The sequence below is a fragment of the Vicugna pacos genome, chromosome 9 (assembly GCF_048564905.1).
Source record: "Vicugna pacos chromosome 9, VicPac4, whole genome shotgun sequence".
Lineage (NCBI taxonomy): Eukaryota > Metazoa > Chordata > Mammalia > Artiodactyla > Camelidae > Vicugna > Vicugna pacos.
Window position 1 is genome coordinate 76,068,067 of NC_132995.1, and position 19,858 is coordinate 76,087,924.

Below are 19,858 nucleotides of genomic sequence, written 5' to 3' on the forward strand. Positions count from 1 at the left end.
CTAAATTGATCATAAATTATAAATGAAATGTAGACTTTTGTTGTTTCACCACATGGAATTCAACAGTTTACAAAGATGGGATGTCTACACAGTGGAGTAACGAGGTGGTGCCTTTTTTCATTTAATTCTCAGGGACGGGAAGTGAAGCATAGGCGTTTGGGGACAATGTAATATGCACGTCTTTATGCTTTATATGTAATTCTAAATAAAATAAGGGAGAGTTTGGTACACATATTTGGTATGTGTGTGTTAATAATTTAAACATTAACTCTGCAGTGACATGCTGGCATGCTTATGATAATTAATTATCACCCAGTGACAAAGACCGATTATGTCATTTGTAACAACACCAGCGACCCAAATGGTGTGATCAAACGGCGTGAACAGATGGTTCTCAGTCTGCTGTTAAAGATTTTCACGTCAGTGTTCGTAGCCCAAGGAAAGTAGGGCTCAGAAGGACGAACGGTTCCCTCACACCCAGGATAGAACTCACCTGTTTCAGACACTTAGTCGTTCTTACTTAAGGCACTGCTTAATTTTGTAAACCCATGAGTGAAATTTTACTGTTATTGCCTTCAGGCTCCTAACAGTATTGGCTTTGGGAAAGAAAGCGAAAGATCCATGATCATGACCAAGTCGGTGAGAGACGACATCCCTTCAACCCAGCAGAGTCTGGTCAAGTGGGCTTCGGACAATGGCTACAGCCCCGTGACGTCATACACAGTGGCTCCTGTGGCTAACAGGTTTCATCTGCGGCTTGAAAACAACGGTAAGTAGGTTTTGTTTTTTTTTTAATGAAAATGTCCTCCAAATGAAGCTTTCCAACGAGGAGCCCTCATTTCAGCTTATGTGGTGCCGCTTGTCTGTTGCAAACTTTAACGATTCATTTGACTGCTTTTTACTACAAAGCTTAAAGTTGCCTAGAACTATGCCAGATGGTTTTGGAGAAACCATCTTTAAGACAGGCTTTTTCAGTAACGTGGAGCTGGCGGCGTGCTGGAGAGCTTTGTGGCGGATCGCTTTCACTGTGACTAGCTGAAGGGCGGGCTAGCCCGGGCTCGGCTCTCAGGGGCCCTGGAGCCCACTTGGGGCTGAGACACAGAGGGGCCGGGACGGCGGGGGGAGTCAGTCCTACAAGAAGAACAGTCACGAGGACGCATTCTTGCCCAGAAGGAACGTGGGAGCTACTACCCCACCACGATGGAGGAGAAAGCAGACGCTTAGCACGTTCCTGAGGCTTTCCAGAGTCTGACAGATGTGGGAGTTAAACCCAGGTTTTCTGATTCCCCAGACCTCTTCCTCACCGTGTGGTACTGCCACTGAGTGTGGTGCCCACAGAGCGAAGGTTAGGCATGCCCGCTCAAGCCCCAGCCCTGCCGCTTGTCCGCTGTTGGGAAGTTCCTTAACCTCTGAGCCTCGGGTTTCTCCTCAGTAACATGGGGGCAACGATAGGACCCACTTCGCAGGATTGTTTTGAAGGTTTCTATCAAAGTACAAATTAAAAACCTCCAGGGGGAAGGGTGTAGCTCAGGGGTAGAGTGCGTGCTTAGCATGCATGAAGTCCTGGGTTCAACCTTCGCGCCTCTGTTAAAAAAAGCAAGCCTCCAAAGCTCTGACTTCTTTTGGACCCATACAACCGTGCCATCCTTTTCAAAAAGATAGTGTTCAGTGCTGTGTCTACCGGTCATCTCCACCCCCAGCTCCCACCGAGGTGGACTGGCCACAGGCATACGTCACTTGGCTTTAGATAGTGGGTGTAGAGGATACTGGGAAAAGTTATTTTTTTCCCTTTAAATTGTTATACTGAGTATGGATTGTATGGAAATGTGTCTCTCCCGTTGAAGGAATGACGGTGCCTACGCGGCTCTTCCTTTCCTCCTTGGGGACTAGGATCTGAAAGACCAGGGTGCCGAGATACCTGTTAGAATTTAGCGTTCCAAAAGGCGGTCGCAGAATAATTTTAAAACACCTATGTTGTTTCAAAAATCTTTAGAGAAACTATTCTAAAGAATCTCTAGATTCAAGGTAAGTATTTCAGTGGCATTTGAATGGAATGATATCGTCCACGTAACTTGTTCAAATCAGATTTTTATAGCTTGAAATGCCTTAGAAATCATCTAACCCAATGGTTCTTAGTCTTGGCTGCACATTGGGATCACATGGGGAGCTTTAAAACATAACGATTTGTTTGGTACCACCCCAGAGAGTCCAATTTTTCATTGGCCTGGGGTGTAGCCTGAGCATAAGGATTTTTTTTTAAACTCCCAAAGTGATTTGAATGTGCAGCCAAAGTTGAGAGCCGCTGATCTAATCCAACCTCTTAATTTTTTAAATTGGGAACCTTTAGCACAGAGGAGTAAGCCACCTGCCCAGAGCCACGCAGCCAGTTAGAAAGAACGTGAGGGCTCAAAGGCTAGCTTCCAGACCCCTCGTCTCCCTTGCGCACTGTTTGTCAGGAGTGGCTTTGCACGTGCCGTTCTGTGCTGGTCCCTCCTGCTCCTGCCTCTAACGCTGATGGCTGTGGCCTGGCAGCAAACGCTGATGGTGCTCTGCCTTCTTCTGTTACCGCCAGAGGAGATGAGCGATGAGGAAGTCCACACCATCCCTCCTGAGCTACGGATCCTGCTGGACCCTGGCGCCCTGCCGGCCCCGGACAGCCCGCCCCTCCGGGGAGGGGGAGGCCGGAACGGAGGCTTCCCCTTTCCTTTCCCCGATATCGCCAGGAGAGGCCGGCAGGATGGGGGAGAGGACGGGGTCCCTCGGCCAAAGGACCCTGTCATGCCCAGCTTGCAGCTGTTTCCTGGTCCCAGGGAGCCCGAGGAAGCGCAGGGGAGCATGGATGTTGCCCTGTCTGTCCGATGTGACAATGAAAAGATGACTGTGGCTGTAGAAAAAGACTCTTTTCAGGTCAGTGCCGTTTCTTAAAGGAGAGAAGCCAACCCCCCCAACTTGCGCTTGTCCGCGTGCGCTGGTTCCCTCTAGCTCTTCCACTTTCGAGCTCCTGAGCCTCGACCCTGTTGTTCTCAGGGAGGGGGCTCCAGATCCTTGTGTGTCAATATTTTGCTATTGAATTTCTAAGGCCAACAAGCACAATTCTTGGGCTGTTGAAAGGTGGTAGGCTGGAAGCGGGGGGTGGGGAGCCCGGCCTCCAGCAGCCTTTGCTCGGAAGAGCAGGCGAAGCGTGTCAGCTGTGTGCCCTAGAGCTGCCTGGGCCCCCGCATGTCTTTTGGTGGTGTTGTTTCAGGCCAGTGGCCACTCTGGGATGGAGCTCACCTTGTTGGATCCTGCCTGCAAGGCCAAGGTGAATGGCACCCACTTCATTTTGGAGTCTCCCCTGGACGGCTGCGGGACGTGGCACCGGCGGTCAGCGCCTGACGGCGTGGTTTACTATAACTCTGTGAGTGTCCTCCAGGGCAGCGCTTTGCCCTTTTCCAGAGCCTTGCTGGGTGTTCCCTTAAAATTAGTCTTCAAATTGCTATGAAAGTGAGGAGGGGCGTGTACCCCAGGCCCGGACAAAGCCAAGTGTGAGTTCTCAACTAAATGGGATGCACTTTGACCCTGAGCTCTCTTGTTTTACTGGGGAGTCTGTGGAAGGAGGGAGGCCCTGTTTTCTTGGCTGGAGCACTTGTGCTGATCCCTCCCACCACCCTTCCGTCTCCGCGTGACCAAGGGCTCACTGGGGGGTGACGATGACCATCCCTGGCTGAGCTGCGGCATCCAGCGGCCTGGTCCGCGTGAGGATACAATCCGAGCCTGTGGGCTGTGGGGAGCACCTCTGTACGCCGAGCTAATCTGGCCTCACGTGGGTCTTGGCTAGAAGTGGGAAGACTTCTCCCTCATGAACAAAAGAGCCAGAGGAGAGAAATCTGAAAAGGGCCTTTAGGGAGTTGTTCGATCTCCCTCCATCTCCAAGGAGGACCCTAAATTGAAGAAAACTTCTACTTTGAAGTTACCCAGCAGGGGAGCCCACAGACGCCCCGCATGGTGAGCCATTGCGAGAGCTGCCCTTCAGTTTGCAGGTGTCAGTCTTGGCAGCTCTCTAAATCTTTCCTCTAAAGATTAACCCTGTTCTTGTGGAGATGGACACTCAGCAGGGGGTGTTAAAGGGATCTGAACATGGAATCTCAAAAGGACTTTAAAGTGCTAATTCTGCAATTTGAGTGGTACTTTTGACGGTAGCAAGAGGGCTCAAAATCCCTGTGACCAGCTTTGGCATGCCGTGTGTCTGCGCTCGGCGCCTGCCCCAGCTTTGGCATGGGGTGGGGGGGCTGCGACAGCGCGTTCATTCCACCACCAGTCAACTGATACACTCGCCCCATCCAGAGGCGAGCCTGGCACTCTGGTCGGGGTGGCTCATGTGGGGGCTGACTCCTGTGAGCCAAGTTTGCTGTTCCTCAGATGGTCTTAGAATGTTTGCGCTGGCAAGAACCCTAAGATGACCTCACTCAACTTCCTCATTTCACAGGTGAGGAGACTGAACTCCAGGGAGCTGAGAGACTTGCTTGGATCCAAGGGGCTAGTTAAGAGCAAAGCCAGGACTGAGCCCAGCTTCCCGACCCCTCCCCCCTCACCGTCCCCGACCCTAGGCTGGAGGAGCTAATTCCCCTTTGTTACTGGAGTCATTCATTAACCTTTGACTTCTACGAGCAACACTCTCCTGTGAATTCCAGCACTGATTTTCTTGCAGTCACCCAGTTTCTCCAGATGGAATGACTGTCGTATATTATTGGTATACTTGGTTTTGGAATTTTAAACTTGTATCTAAATTAATGCCAATAAGAGGCCACGGTAATCTGTCTGTTAGTTAGAAAAAGGGGCATCTGCCTCAGGAGAGAAAGGCCTATCCCTTCCCCTCGTTTTTTGTTTGCTTGTTTGTTTGTAATTATGGTAGCGACGGTAATAACCTAACGCTTCAGCTGCATCAATACTCTGTCCTGAGAACCCGGCACAGAACAGAGGCCGTTTTCTGTTTTTCACTCCCATTCTGCTGTCTTCAGTGACTATTTTGACTGTTTCTTCCACTTATAATTGTTTATAATAATTCTCAGACTTACAATATATTTTTTTAGTAACATATTCACGACCTAAGGACATGGAGTGAAAAATCAAACAAACAAACAAAAGCCACAACTATCCCACATATGCAAAGAAATCAGGATTTTATTTATGGAGCACTGGTCCTTGGGGTGGGGGTTCATCTTATCTGGAACTAGCCTAAGAATAATCATTTCAAGCAGCGTGAAGCTAGATTGTCGGGGCACAGAACGAGTTGCCCTTGCTGGCATCTGTGCACCACACGGAAGATGCCGTGGGGGGTGGAGGAGCGCGGGAGAAGAGAGGAGGAGGGAGTGGCTCAGTAGTAAACATTAGGTCCTTTGCTTCTAACTCAAACCACACTTTGTCAGATCTTGATGAACACAAGTAACAAACGCTCCTTGGATTAGCCAAACTCTGACTATTTCTTAGAGTTTTCAGGTTCCTAAGGAGAATCCCCCCCCCCCCCACAGTACAGGGGGTCCTGTGGACAACTGCATCCGACCTCACCTCAGTGCCTGGTGCTTCCCCACTGTTTGAAGTAATTTATGCTTTTTTTCACAAGGGAAAAATATATATTTTAGTTTAAATCTTTGTTTTGTTGTGGTTTTCTGATGGGGAGGTAATTAGGGTTATTTTAGAATTTTATTTTATTTAGTGGAGGTGCTGGGGCTTGAACCCAGGACCTTGTGCATGCTGCGCGCACGCTCGACCACTGAGCTGTGACTCCCCCTTTAGTTTAAATCTTAATTTTAACGTGCATTGGGCTTCTTATTTTTCATTTCTTTGAGGATGAAAACCTAAAAAAGACTTGCCATCAGATCTCCAGTTTGCCTCTGCACTGTAGTCACCTGGTTGTTTGCGTGGGGCAGAGACAAACGCATGGGACTCTAACGCTGTCCGTGCTTCCCTTGCCTTTCAGATTGTGATGCAGGCCCCAACGCCTGGGGACAGCAGTGGCTGGCCAGAGGGCTATGAAGATCTGGAGTCGGGCGATAATGGGTTTCCGGGAGATGTGGATGAAGGAGAAACTTCCTTCTCCAGCCGCCCTGAAGTCGTGGTGGTGGGTGCTGTTCGTAGTTCGCAGGGAGTGTTTCCTTTCTAGCTGGCTTTAGTTGGGGGCTGTTGGAAACTAAAATCAGGTGTTAAAGGCTAAAGCTCATAAAGCTACAGGCTAAAGCTTCTTCTGACTGTGATTTATCTCCATCTGTTTTTTCTTTTCTTTTTTTTCCTAGTTTAATTGCAGCCTGCGGCAAGTGAGGAATCCCAGTAGCTTCCAGGACCCGCCCACCAGAAATGTCACCTTCAACATGGAGCTGTACAACACTGACCTCTTTCTGGTGCCCTCCCAGGGAGTCTTCTCGGTGGCCGAGAATGGGCACATTTATGTTGAGGTGAGAGCCACACGTCGGCGTGGGCTGTCAGGTCGGTGCCGGGCTGGTAGGTCGGCGCTAGGCTGGCAGGTTAGCGCTGGTGTGTGGTCGCTTGTGGGCAGGAGCTCCCTGGAGCAGACCCTTCCTGCTCTTCCTTGAGGCCTTGACCAGCTCGGTGCCAGAGCTTGACTCTGAAGATGCTTCTGGGTTGATTTCTGATTAAAGAAGGAAATTTCAGGATTCTCTACATTATGCTAAATGGAGAGAGTATTTTATAGATGAATGGATGAATGTTTAAAAAAGAAAAATCAGCAGTGTGAATGCTGATGAAGCCCTGTCCTTGCTTTGTCCTCGGCATTTTTCGAACAGCTGTTCAGTAGTTGCAACATGAGAGTTAACCAAGGAACATTTCAGACCACCTCACGTTATTTTTAAATTGCGCACACTTTTGAGTGAAGCACTGTGTGCCACCATATCTCATGAAAATTGTTTTTTTTCTAGATCATTATGTAAAGTCATCTATAAATTTACTAAAACTGTCTCCTACATATGACAGTAGTAATCACACGTAGCACAAATCTGTGGAGTGATTACAACAATATTAGGTCATGGTGGTAATACTGAAATAAGGACAGCTAACATTCATTATGGATTTGCTTTGTGCCAAGCTCAGTGAGAAGAATTCTAGTGGGGGAGGGCACAGCTCAGTCGCAGAGCGTGTGCTTAGCATGCCTGAGGTCCCAGGTTCAATCCCCGGTACCTCCATTAAAAACCTAATTACCTCAGCCCCTCCCCACCAGAAAAGAATTGTAAAAGAGAAAGTTACCTTTCAAAGCAATTCTGTGAGACAGGACTGTTAATATCCCCATTTTATGGATGAGGAAATTAAGGCACAAACTTGTCTAAGGTCACGCAATTAGGACCTAGTGGAGTTGAGTGGGAATTTACACTCGAGCCCATGCAGTTATCCACTGTGTGCTGCCGTCTATCCCCTAAGTGCCATTTGAAAGGGGAGAAAACGTAACCTCTTCGCAGCGCAGAGATCCAATTCACAGATTGGACTCCAGAGAAGGTCCCAGGGTGTCTGCTGGCCTGACATGGAGACGGTCCTCTGTTGAGCTGGTTTTGGTGCTGAGCTGCACACCGGTGTCCTCCTTCACTGTGGGAAGAGGGAGAAGCTTACGGGGCCAAAATGGGAAACTTCCATATATTAAAAGTGACTTCAGCGCACATAATTCTATTTCAGAAAGACAAATAACTCACATTTGTACTGATTCTGGGACGGAGCCTGCTGGCTCGGGACGTCTTCCTGGATTGTCTCCTGTTTCTGCCTCCCCGTTCTGAGAGCTCTTCTCTTTCTTCGGGCCTACCGTCCTTCTCTGCTGGGGGAGATGTACTGTTCTCTTCGTGATGTCCCTGATCAGGGCCGTCTCCTCACCCAAGACCATCTCTTTCTTCTTGCTTTTCCGGCTGCACAATCCACGTGTGCGGTTGGTCAGTGACTCCCTGTTGTGCTGTGGGTTTTAGGGGCACTGCTTAATTGCAGTTTGTTCTTTCCCAGATGTGTGCCTGGCTTTGCCAATGTATGGCTCTGCTGACTTACGCTGACCAGTGGCAGTCTTCCTCATGCACCCTGCCCTGAGTGCTTGGCTTTCTTCCCCCATTCCCCCAGTGCTGGCTTACTTGAAATACATTTTCTTTTTCACTCTTATTTCCCCATTTATGTATCATCTATGTTGTTCATAATTCAGTTTAATCAGAGACATTGTCAAGTGATGCACACACACAAAATGAACCAAATCTTTTTGCTGCCATTTTGAGTATCAAGTACACTGAGGAGAATTTGGGGAGGGGGGAAATGTTCTTAAGTGTTTTATTTTAAACTTGTTTAAACCACCTAAAATATGAGATAGAATCTGTAAATATTTTGCTAAATAGGAAAGCAGCCATGTTGGCCTCCACTACAGTTAAGAGATTTTTTTTTTATTTGGGGAAAGTAAGTAAAACTTCCTGAATCATTGGCTTCGTCTAAAGAACTGTTTCCAGATTTCTTCTGCTGGCCGTTCTCATCGCTTCCCCTCCCAGAATCTTCTCTTCCTTCTAGAGCGCGGGCTCTTCCTTTCATCCAAGACACTGTCCGTTTTGCCCCCTGGTCTTTGGTCGTCTCTGGGGGACAGCTGGTCACACACTTGGCTGCTTTTCTTTTAGTTCATTTGTCTTGGGGAATTAAAAAAAATACCACCCCCAGTTTAAATCTAGAATAGTACTGCTACTAGCTGGCACTGATGAACCAGCAGGGAACTGTGTTGTCTGCATGTGATTCTGACTTTACAGATGGTCACAGTCACTGTATCTGGGAAGTGTTGGTGCCCTCATACTGCGGGTGAAGAAACTGAGGCTCAGTGTTCACCGCGTGTGGGCAGCAGTCCCTAGTCCCCCCCCACTCCGTCCCTAGTTCCCCCCACTAGTTCCCCCCACTCCCTAGTTCCCCCCGTCCCTAGTTCCCCCCACTCCCTAGTTCCCCCTGTCCCTAGTTCCCCCCGTCCCTAGTTCCCCCCACTCCCTAGATCCCCCCATCCCTAGGTCCCCCCGGTCCCTAGATCCCCCCCATCCCTAGTTCCCCCTGGTCCCTAATTCCCCCCGCTGGACTCCCCCCACAGCCTGCAGTCCGGCTGCTGCTTGCTTCCAGGCCAGGGCACAGTGAGAGATTTGCTGGCAGTATTTCTTCCTCCTGAACACCTTTTTGGGACCCTTACGCATTCTGCCATTGCGTGCCTTCTTTGACATTAGAGAGAAGGTTTCATTTCTTCTGTCACACATTTTTGCATTGTGGGTTCTGCGTTCACATTAAAGGGTGCTTTTTTTAAATTGCAGCATAGTCACTTTACAGTGTTGGGTCAGTTTCTGGTGCGCAGCATAATAGTTCAGTCGTACATGAGCACGTATGTTCATTTTCAGATTCTTTTTCATCATAAGTTACTACAAGGTATTGAATACAGCTCCATGTGCCGTACAGCATAAACTCGTTGTTTATAAAGGATGCTGTCTAATAAATAAGATATTTGCCATTTTTTCAAGATAAAATGTCAAATTTTTCAGAAACACTATAAAAATGATGAAGCGTGACTATTTACAGACTACCTAATACTGCTTCCTGGAAAGACTTCTTACGAGTGCTCAGCCACACCCTGAGCTGCCTGAACTGACCCTGTGGCCACAGTGAACCAGTGAAGGGGAAACGGACTTGGGATCAGAAGACCTGGCTCAAGCCTTGGCTTCACCCAGCGTTTGCTAGATGTGATTTTGAACAAGTCATCTATCCTGTATGTTCCGTTTTCCCTCCCTTTATAAAATGAAGACGAAAATATTTATCTTACAAGATTGTTCTGAGAGATTAAGCTTTAAGGCACAACAAAATGACATTATCATAATCATCTTCACTGTTGAGTGTCTTGTAGGTAACCACATAGGAATCTTTCAAAACAGTGCCGGGGACTAAAAGCCCCAGGCAACGTCGGGGATTTCCCCCGGGTATCTCAGACTGGAAAGTGTGTTTGTGTCTTCATGCCTCTTGAAGGGATTCTGGGGCTACTGGCCTGTGGTTAAGGACCAACCTTACTTCTAAAGTGTTTATTTGGATCCTTGGTTTAGTCAAGGAACGAGGCGGTAGAGGGGAGAGGCAGTTCACACAGGCATCCACGTGTCGCCAAATGGAGAGTCTAGTCTGTTTGGGGATTCTAGCTGAGTTAGGACAGTTGAGATTTGAATTCTGTTTACACTGGGCCAAACACTACTTCCTGTTTCTAAAGAAAAGAGCCTTAACAAGGTTTGGACATGGCCCATATAAATGTTTTGTAAGAGGGAAGTGTAAATGAGTCGGAAACGTTTCCAGATTAGATTTCCCTTAAAATACCCTTGGGCTTAAAGAGTGAAGGGAGAGTTCTTGGCAAGGTCTGGTTTGGACCTTTGAGAAGCTGGGACACTTTGCCAGGCCGGTGATCGCCACCAGATTGTGCCTGACATCCAGCCCCAGAGGCCAGCTCTGCCTGCTCATCGCGAAGCGGGACTTTAGATGGATCTGCAGTTTCACTGCAATGTTTTAGGCTCACCCTGATTTGCTGCAGTTTAGACATTTGGTCTTCCCTGCCTGGTTTAAATAGATTCTACCTCTGTTCTTTGTTTTTTGAGTAATTTTTTAAAAGTACTTGCCTTATAAGCGATACACTTATGACATTAGGCGCTTCGGCGGCTGGTGTTTTGTTTATTTTGGAGAATCTACTTCAGGTACATGATGTACTTTTGTTTAATTTCCCAGAGGACTTATGGGACGTTGAAGAGACTTGTTCATCTTGTGCTAGAATCTTCCAGGCTGGCACTGTAACTAAATAACTCACTGTTATCATCCATATCAAGTTTAAATGGAAAACAGCTCTTTCTCCAAAGAGTGTTGTTACTTTTGTAATTAGAAAGAAGACTCTATATGTGTGTCACCAAAATACAGTGATGTCTCGCATCAGCAGGGCCGCGTTGGCATGTGACCCAGTGCCTGGAGTGACAGTGAGACGCTAACTTGTGTCTGAATTGACCTCTCTGTTCTGCTGTAGGTGTCTGTGACTAAGGCTGACCAAGAACTGGGGTTCGCCATCCAGACGTGCTTTATCTCTCCGTATTCGAACCCCGATAGGATGTCTGATTACACTCTCATTGAGAACATCTGTCCTAAAGATGAATCCGTGAAATTCTACAGTCCCAAGAGAGTGCACTTTCCTATCCCGCACGCCGAGATAGACAAGAAGCGCTTCAGCTTTGTGTTTAAGGCCGTCTTCAACACCTCGCTGCTCTTCCTGCAGTGTGAGCTGACGCTGTGCACCAAGAAGGAAAAGGACCCGCAGAGGTTGCCTAAGGTGAGCGGGCCGGCCTCCGTTTGTAGGCGAGGCAGCGACCTCCTGGAGAACGCGAATCGCACGTTGTTGCAGGTTGAGGTTTCCGGTTTGGGAACTGCCTCAAGTGAAGTGGTAAAGTCCGTGTTAGCAGGGACTGTGAGTTTTATGGAGTTGTAGAGAATAAATCCTGACGGTATAACTTTTTTCCATGCACGCTACTCGGTCGTATCTTACGAGGGATAAACCAGGACTGTTTTCCACTGAAGGAGAGTCTGGCTTTATCTTTGCTGTTTGATGGTGAGCAGTGCCAAGTGTGCAGAGAGCTGCGGGGTGAGCTGCGGGGGAGGATTAATTTCTCCAGGTCCCGCGAGAGGTGTTTTGCAGTTGTTTTCTGACCTTCTCTGGGTGAATCGCAAGGTTGACTTGTCTCATGAGGACTTCTAAGGGAAGCGAACACGTATTCTAATTTTTCTTGGTTTCACACCAGTTCGCCGTGTTTGTCTCATGTCACTCCCCACGTTGAACCAGTACATTCTGCTGCCACAACAGGAATCAGAGCCCTTTGACCTAGCTGGCACGGCTCCGGTAGGGGGACCTGCAGGGCTGATGACCTCGTTAGTCTGGCCTCGTCCACAAAGGGCATCTTCTGCCGGCATTGTTTCTGGCATCTGCCATGACCATATGTAACTGTGTGTGCGTTTGTGTTCAGGTATCTCACGCAGTGCGAGCTGACTGCTCGCCCTGCAGGCGCTCGCCAGTCCATGTGTGAGAGTCTGGCCATTGAGCCACATCGTTAATAAGACCGCATGGCTGCGACTCTCTCCCTGATACATGGGTTGTAAGGGATGAGTGTGGAGGTGGAAGGAAAAACTGTTATTATCGAATGGATGACTGCTGATCCGAATCCTTTGCACTATCACATTCCTCTGGGCATCCGCTTCTCAGTCGGGCCACAGGAACTTTTATAGTGCACACGGACACACAGCGAGGGGCTCAGCCCTTAGAGAGCACGTGTGTGTGAGGGACGCGGAGCGGGTTCTGAATTAGCCTTTGGAAACGTCGGTGCCTGGGCCGTGTGGGCCTCCGCCTTCCGGGCCGCCGAGCTTGGGGCGGAGCGCACAGGGGCAGCGCGCCATGGGGGCCGCCCCGCTGGGCAGTGGGGCCGGAGGGTGACGTTCAGCAGTGAGGGATGTAGAGGAGGAGGCCCGGCGGTTACCAGGGCTCTTCCTGCTGGCTGCGGCCGTCACCCCTGCCCCGCGAGCCTGGCCCGCGGCCATCCAGCTGGATGGTGTTCACCTGTGGAAATCAGCCCTGATGCTTCCTTTCTGAGCGCTCAAAGGAGAGCTCTGAGTCCCGAGGATGACATGGGATGCGACCCTAGACTTCAGTCACTATTTATACCCAAGGCAAGGCAGCGTGGAAGGAGCATGGGGCCAAGAAGGAGGGCCTGCAGCTTACTGACGGGACCTGCGGCAAGCCCCGGCCTTGCCGAAGCCGCGTGGCCTCATCTGCATGGCTGGCAGGACAGCGCTGTTTCCCCTCTGGGCAGAGGAGCGCATGAGATGCTGCGCGCGATGACAGTCGGCGTCATAGAGCTGTCACCGCTGCCCCTCTGTTTACTGCTTGTGGCTAACATTTCCACGTTTCTAGTGACTTCTGTGTGCTTTCTGTGACAACACTGCTGTTGAAACTGGGGCCAGAGAGCTCAGTGTTTTGCCCAGGGTCTTGCAGGGATTTTGTGGTAGGATCATAGACTCTTACTTGACTGAAGAACTAATAGGAAGGCAGGGAGGCTTTTCCTAAAATGCAGATCTTTTCAGTAATGATTCATCTCCACAGAAAGTCCATTGTTTCCCTTTTCAAAAGGCCTACTGTAACAACTTCTCTTGTTTGTTTGTTTGGGGGTTTTTTGGCGGGGGCGGGAGGTCGGAGGTAAAGTTGTCATCTTAAAATGTACCTGGTGTTCATGTTGCTCGGCATTCATATTTTAAAAAACAGATACGCCGGGCTTGGGCACACTAGTTCTAAATTTGGAGCCTTAAAATAGCTAAACAGCTGACCTCCTGACCTCCGCACCCAGGCACAACCCCTCAGGACTTCATTTTGGGACATTAAAAGCAGATGACCCTGGAAGGCTTCATTCTGCATGCGCCTGCACCAGGATTTAAGAAATCAAACACAGTCAACAGCACGATTATATTTTTGGACAACAAATGTAAAAATCTGTCACCTTCATAATGCAATGCATGGAGTTTCCCACAGTCACAAATCACAAACATGAACCATTTATGCGAAGCCAGCTTGGTGAAGGGCCAACAGTTGTCATATAGTTTCTTCATTCTTCAGACTAAATAACACTAAAACCTCCAGTTGTTTTGTGGGAAGCCATCCAGCGATATTTGCATCTCCCAGTGCAGCTGAGAATACACTGGGCCTGCTCTCATATCTCCCAGAGTATTTGTGGTTCTCTGAAAACCACCCAACTCTCGTGTTTTCCGGGGTGAGCAGCTGTGAGCTGTGTGATTTGGGGCCACAGCACAGCTGTGTGGGCCGGGCTGCTGCCGGCCCTCCGAGTGACCCCGACTGCTTTGCTCTGCCTCTGCAGTGTGTGCTCCCCGATGAAGCCTGCACCTCGCTGGACGCCTCGATGATCTGGGCCATGATGCAGAATAAGAAGACGTTCACCAAGCCCCTGGCTGTGATCCACCACGAAGTACAATTTAAAGGTGCGTTTGGGGGAGGCTTGGCCAGAGAAGACGGGTGTGAGGGCTGCTCGTGAAGAAGCTCTGATTCTGTAAATCAAAGTCTGGTTTTATTCAAAAGATACATTAATGGACAGTTAGTCACTTTAGAAAAGGATTCTTTGCCCAAAGAATCTTTTATGTAGTTGGTTCTCCCGGTGCCCTGCGGTCAATGACACATTTGCGAATGATTCCCTCTTCAAATGTTAGATCAGAGTCTAAGGTGTCCCTGTCACAGTGTTGCTCTCCCTTGCATGCAGACCTGCTTCCTCCAGCAGGTAAGAGAGGGTTAGCGTTCCTCCCGGCCTCTGGGGTGGCACACAGTCCACGGCCCATCTTTCCGTGATCTGCCGCTAACAGTTGTGCGGGCTGCAGGCTGTCACAATACCTTGTCAAGATCGCAGATGCCTTTGGGGAGGGTGTTGGCACGTGAATGTCATCTGTCTTAGGTGTCACAGCAGAGAGAAAGTGAGAACCACTGTCCAAACGTACTTTCATAATTCAGCGCTCAGGGTTCTGCACACGGCCCTGAGCTTCCCAGGCTGGCCGCTGTGGGACTCTGGGCTCTCCCCCCACGACCTTGGGTTTCATTCCTTTACCTGGAAAAGAAGGCTTGGACCAGATGACTCCCAGAGGCCCTCTCAGCTGTAACACTCAGTGACACTGTGTGAAGCAAAACAATTTTTCATTCATTTCCCAGCCACCCTGAAGTAGGTGTGAAGTGTACGTAGCAGACGTTTATTGGTTCCTCAGCAAAGTTGTTGTTGTTGTTGTTTGTTTTACTTTATTAGTTGGTTTCAACCACTTGAAACGGTTACAACAGTCGCAGTCTTTCTGGAAGTGCATTGCCCGAATAGTTTCTTGTTTATTGGGTCCAGGAGAAATAAATAAGAATAAATGAATTATGTTGCAAAGTGTATCACAACTGCGCAACAGCTGGCCTGCTCTGTGCTGTGAAAGCGGCACAGCAGTGGCGGCAGCCACCCCGGGCTCCCTCTACCCCTCTCGCCTGCTCTGAGAGGAGTCCTTCTGCGGGCCGTCGGAGGCAGCGGCTTGCTTCTCCCTACGCCAGACGATGAGTAGGCACTAACACTGCGGCAGTGTGACTTCCAGTAATTCATTCGTTCTTCTTTTAAGTCTGGTGGTATTTTTCTAAGTAATTCCTCTTGTAAATTAGGTAATTACTTTTATTTAAACTTAGTGTGTAATTAAGCTGAAAGTTCAATGTTTTCTTTACATAAAAGTGCAAGAGGAAAGTTTTACCAAATATCAAAGTAGTTCCTGGATTTGCTAATTGAGACTAGATTTGAGGGGAGAAGCACGTGGTGAGGAAAGTTTATTGCTCAGGGTTGGTGAACACGTTGAGACGGTTAGGCTGTGGGCCGGCTTCCCCGGGGCCGTACGCGGATGTGCTTCCTAACTTCGGGCTGAATGGGCCGGGCTTCCCGGCAGGTTTTGGCTTCCTGAGCGCCTCCTCTCGCCTCTGATGCTTGTTTTCCTCTGACTCTTAAGAGCTTTCTCCTCAGCGCCGGCCCCTGGAGTCCGCCTTTCCCTCTGCCTCGCAGTGAACTGAAATAATCACATATAAAGGGAATGTGGCTGTTTGATAGCATTGGCTTATTTGGCAAACAATGGGGCCGTGAATGTTCCTCCTGCCGACAGCCCTGCGTGTCACTGCGGCAAGACGCAGACACCGTCCTGTCTCTGGCAGAGGGCAGATGGGTCTCTCCCTGGGAGTAACTTCTGGGGTAGAAATCTCCCGGCCAGTGGGATGGTTGACGGCGCTCTTACCACGCCGGAGCCCAGGGAGACCCCGCCGCGGTTCGGCTCTTGCAGCCCATTTGCTCCACCTTACTTCCCAGCACTTGGGTTTTCTGGGGCAGCAGGTAGAGCTCTGGCTTCAGCTTCACACCAGCCCAAGCGCTGCTCTGCGGCTGCCACTGCCGAGAACACGGGGACATCGCAGGTGGGGTCTCTTCCCTCTGTGGACAGGGAGTCGGCCACCAAGAGCAGGTAAACAGCTCCGAGTCCCTCCTCTGCACCACTGTTCTTAACGGAGCTTTGATGAGCCGTGCAGCCCCCCTTTGCACCTATGGTCCCTCCGTCCCTGGGGACCGGCAGCATTAGGGTCGTTCTGCTGCTGAGACTTTCGATGAAAGGTAACAATGCTGATGGGTTGCTGGTCCAGTGTTCACTGAGTTACCCAGCTCCAGGCACTGTGCTGAACGCTTTACGTGGACGACGGTTTGTAATCCACAGCGCCCCTTATGAGGCAGGTACAGTATGGAGCAATGGAGCAAGGGCAAGTAACCTGGCCAAGGTCACACCACGTGTGACTGCGTGATGGGTCTAGGGTTTAAATCCAGGCTCTGCGATCCAGACCCCGTGCCTTATCCTGGCAGAGGGTGCTTCTGGCTTACAATAAAACTGCAAGCAACGTGAGCATCTGCCTCTTCACACCCCGTTTCTGCCCCCGTCCACGCCCTGTCACATTAGTATGCACGGTAGCACCCAGGTAGGCTCTGATCATTATGAACTGAAAAGAAGATGAAGAATTTTAGGAGAAATGTCTGTTTCCCCAAAGGATTAAGGTGTTGGGAAGCATGTAAACTATTAAAAGAGCATTGAAGTATAGGAGAAGCTCTGAGACGCTGAATTGTAGCAAAAAAAGCCCAGGAAACAGGAATAGTTCGTACACATTACGGTTTATGGCAAAACAATTGAAATAGTTGAGGCGCTGCCATCCTGCCACGTTTCGTGAAACATTTTGAAGTGCAGGCGTGTCAGTGCTGTTTGCTTTGGATGCCATGGCCACTTTTATAGCATTTGAGAATACTTGGGCTTATGTAATAAAAATCGTTACACCACGTCAGCGATTATTTCTTTAATAGTGAAAGGGAAAAGTAATCGTTTCTCTGAAATCTAGGGCATATATTTAAAAAAATGGGCACAACAGAACATCTTCAAATTTGCCATGATTTATACACAATATGTAATTCTTAGCAAGTTACGTGTTTAAAATACCGAATTTTCTTCATATTTCCACCACATAACTTTTTTAAAAGTGTAAGTGCGCTCAGGACAGCACCTGGCATATCATGGGCACTCAGTGAATGTTAAGTTCCTTTCCTTCCTCTTAACGTCTCAGCCAAGCTGCGTTTTTTTGTGGGGATTAGAGGGGAGTGGAAGGGAAAGTTGTGAACGTCAGTTGGAAATTAATCCAAGATAGGCGTTACTTTTTGGAACACATTTGATTTTTCCAGAACAAAAATACTCTAAGGCACTGGCCAGGTTTTGTCCTCAGGATGAGGCAGAGATGAGGGGAAGCTGAGTAGAAAGATGGTGGAAATGCTTAATTAACAGACCAAGACATTAAGCCTGTACCCGGGGAGGGGGTGGTATCATAGGAAATTTTTTTATTCGATGTGCTTCATGTTTTGAAAAGTTTTTACTTTTGAAAATTTCAAATATAAACCCAGATGGAATACTTGAATCAACTCCCACAAGCCCTTCACCTGGTGGCCACAGTCGCCAGCCCACAGCCAGTCTTGTTTTATCGCTTCTTGCCCCTGGATTGTTTTGAAGGAAACCCAGACGTTTCGTTTATCAACGGCTATTCCCATATGCACCTCCAAGAATTGAGATCTGTCAAAAGATCTCACGTAGGGAGCCCCGAGCCAAGTCATTCAGGAAGACTGCTCTGCAAGCTGCTGGAGGCTGAGCTGTAGGTATGCATGCAGGCATAAGATACACATGATATTTGTGGTTATTTATTCCAAAAAAGTGTTCATTGAATGCCTACTGTGTGCTTGGCATACAGGAACCAAATCTTCCTGTCTCTGAGGCATTAACAATCTAACGCGGCTTCACAGCCTCGGCACCACGAGTGTCTTGGGCGGGTAGCTCTGCGGTGGAGGTCTGTCCCATGAATGGTAGGGTGTTGAGCAGCACCCCCTCCTCTACCCGCTAGACGCCTTAGCAGACCCTTCCACCACCAGCTGTCACAGTCAAAAATGTCTCCAGACATTTCCAAACGTCCTCTGAGGGAGGAGGGTGGGCAAAAATCGCCCCCAGGTGAGAACCCCTGGTCTAGCAGAAGGATGTAGGTAAGTGAGCAGACAATTGCAATGAATGCCATCAAGACTGAAGGAACCCAGGGAAGAGATTCATGTTCAGTGCAGTAAAGTTATTGAAAACGGTACCTTAAATCCCCTGCCTGAGCTTCTTCATCTCCCCACCCTTCCCTCTTTGCCAGGTACCAAAAGGCGTGGGTGCCAGTTAGACCCCTCGTTTCCCTGTGGGCCTGCCCGGTCTTTGTTGTGTTCAGGAGAGCTGAACGGAAAGCCGGAGGCCAGAAGCTGCGGGCAGCCGCTCAGGCGCGACCCCGGAGGTGCCCCTCTCATGAAAGCCATGCCTAGCAGTCCCGAGGAGGGCAGCCCTGGCTCTCGCGGCAGGCCGAGGTCTGCTCGGAGTGCGGAAAATACCTGAAGCACAACGTTGGTTGTAGCTTGTTCTTTCTGTAAAGGGGTCTTTGTGGTCAAAATTCTCTTTGCAGCAGTAGCTGGGACCCCTCTCTTGCAAACTTACCCTTAAACCAAAAGTAAATACTGTGAGGTCCACCCTCGCGCTTCGCCATGCCAGCTCGGTGACGGGGCTCCAGCGTGCTCCGACCGTCTCAGCTACACACGGGCTGCTGGGGGCTCTGGAAGGAGCACGTTAGAGGAGAAAGTCCTGTACCTCGGTTCTGAGCCTCGGTTTGTCGTCGTCCATGCACAGAAGTCACGGAGCGGCCTCGCTCTGGGGACGTGAGCGGCGACTGTGTCTGCTCTGCTCTCTCTGTGAGGAGGCCCTGTGTGGGGCGGGGCAAGAGGATGAGGTCACGACATAAATCCAGTAAGGATTTTAAAACGATGCCGTCTGTCACACAGGCCTCCTGTGAAACCTGCATTCTCCCAGGCGAGGTCTCCTCGGGGGAGAGTCGTTATTTAAGACCGCCTGGGGGTCCTGAGGGACAGAGTGTGACCATGGGTGGTTGACTGGATGCAACTCTTCCCAGGAGTGTGTGTGTTTCTCGCGCGACGGACGCTGCAGAGACCTTTACATGCCTTTGTGCTTAGCTCAGCGTATCAGACCATGACTTCTTGAAAACAGGAGAATTTGTGGTTAGATACCCCTGCTTGATAGGACTCCTGGGAGTTTAAAATGAGCAAATGTGCAAGTGAAAGCTGGTTGTCGATTGTAAAACACTACACAAATGTACAAATGTCAGGCATCGCTGTTGTTGCTGTATTGCTGCCAGGAAGGCTGATGGGCCAAACTCCCAGGCAGCGGCCTCTTACGTGTGTTGTGTAGCTGGTGTGTGTTCTGCGTACTGAAATAGGCTTTCTTAAAGACACGCAATTATTTTAATTTTCTTAGTGGTTTTATTTGCGTATGCCTTTCCCATGTATCCTGCCCCCGGGGCCACGGTGTCGCACAACTCCAGGGGGCGCCATGCAGCTGCAGTGGCTTTGATTCCTCCAGTAGCATTCCTTCCCCTGGAGCTAGACCATGACGCCTCATGCTGCAGCCTGCTGAGATGGTCAGTCCTGAGAATTTACAGTCCTCGCTAGCATCTTTATTTTTATGAATGCTGCCTGTTTTGGTCAACTTTTCACAGGTTCTTTTGCTTCATCACGTGTTCCGGCACAAGGCGTGTGCTCCTTCTTTACTGAAGGAAGGGGAGCTGAAAGAGGCACTAAACACTTACACCGTTAAACTCTCAAGAGCAGGCAGAGCCCACGCCAGGACTCAGCACACTTCTTCTCAAGGGCCAGGTGGTGGATGG

General features: G+C 49.4%; 1 protein-coding gene across 3 annotated transcripts in view; it reads left to right on the forward strand.

Moving 5' to 3' along the window:
• The window catches only part of TGFBR3 (transforming growth factor beta receptor 3), a 179,071-nt gene that overhangs the window by 144,698 nt on the left and 14,515 nt on the right, over positions 1–19,858 (forward strand). For all 3 annotated transcript variants that reach the window (XM_072968230.1, XM_072968231.1, XM_072968232.1), the window contains 7 exons: positions 580–769; positions 2,573–2,907; positions 3,245–3,397; positions 5,957–6,097; positions 6,270–6,428; positions 11,012–11,311; positions 13,896–14,016. In XM_072968230.1, the coding sequence (XP_072824331.1) occupies positions 580–769; positions 2,573–2,907; positions 3,245–3,397; positions 5,957–6,097; positions 6,270–6,428; positions 11,012–11,311; positions 13,896–14,016 (1,399 nt within the window). The remainder of the gene's footprint in view (positions 1–579; positions 770–2,572; positions 2,908–3,244; positions 3,398–5,956; positions 6,098–6,269; positions 6,429–11,011; positions 11,312–13,895; positions 14,017–19,858) is intronic.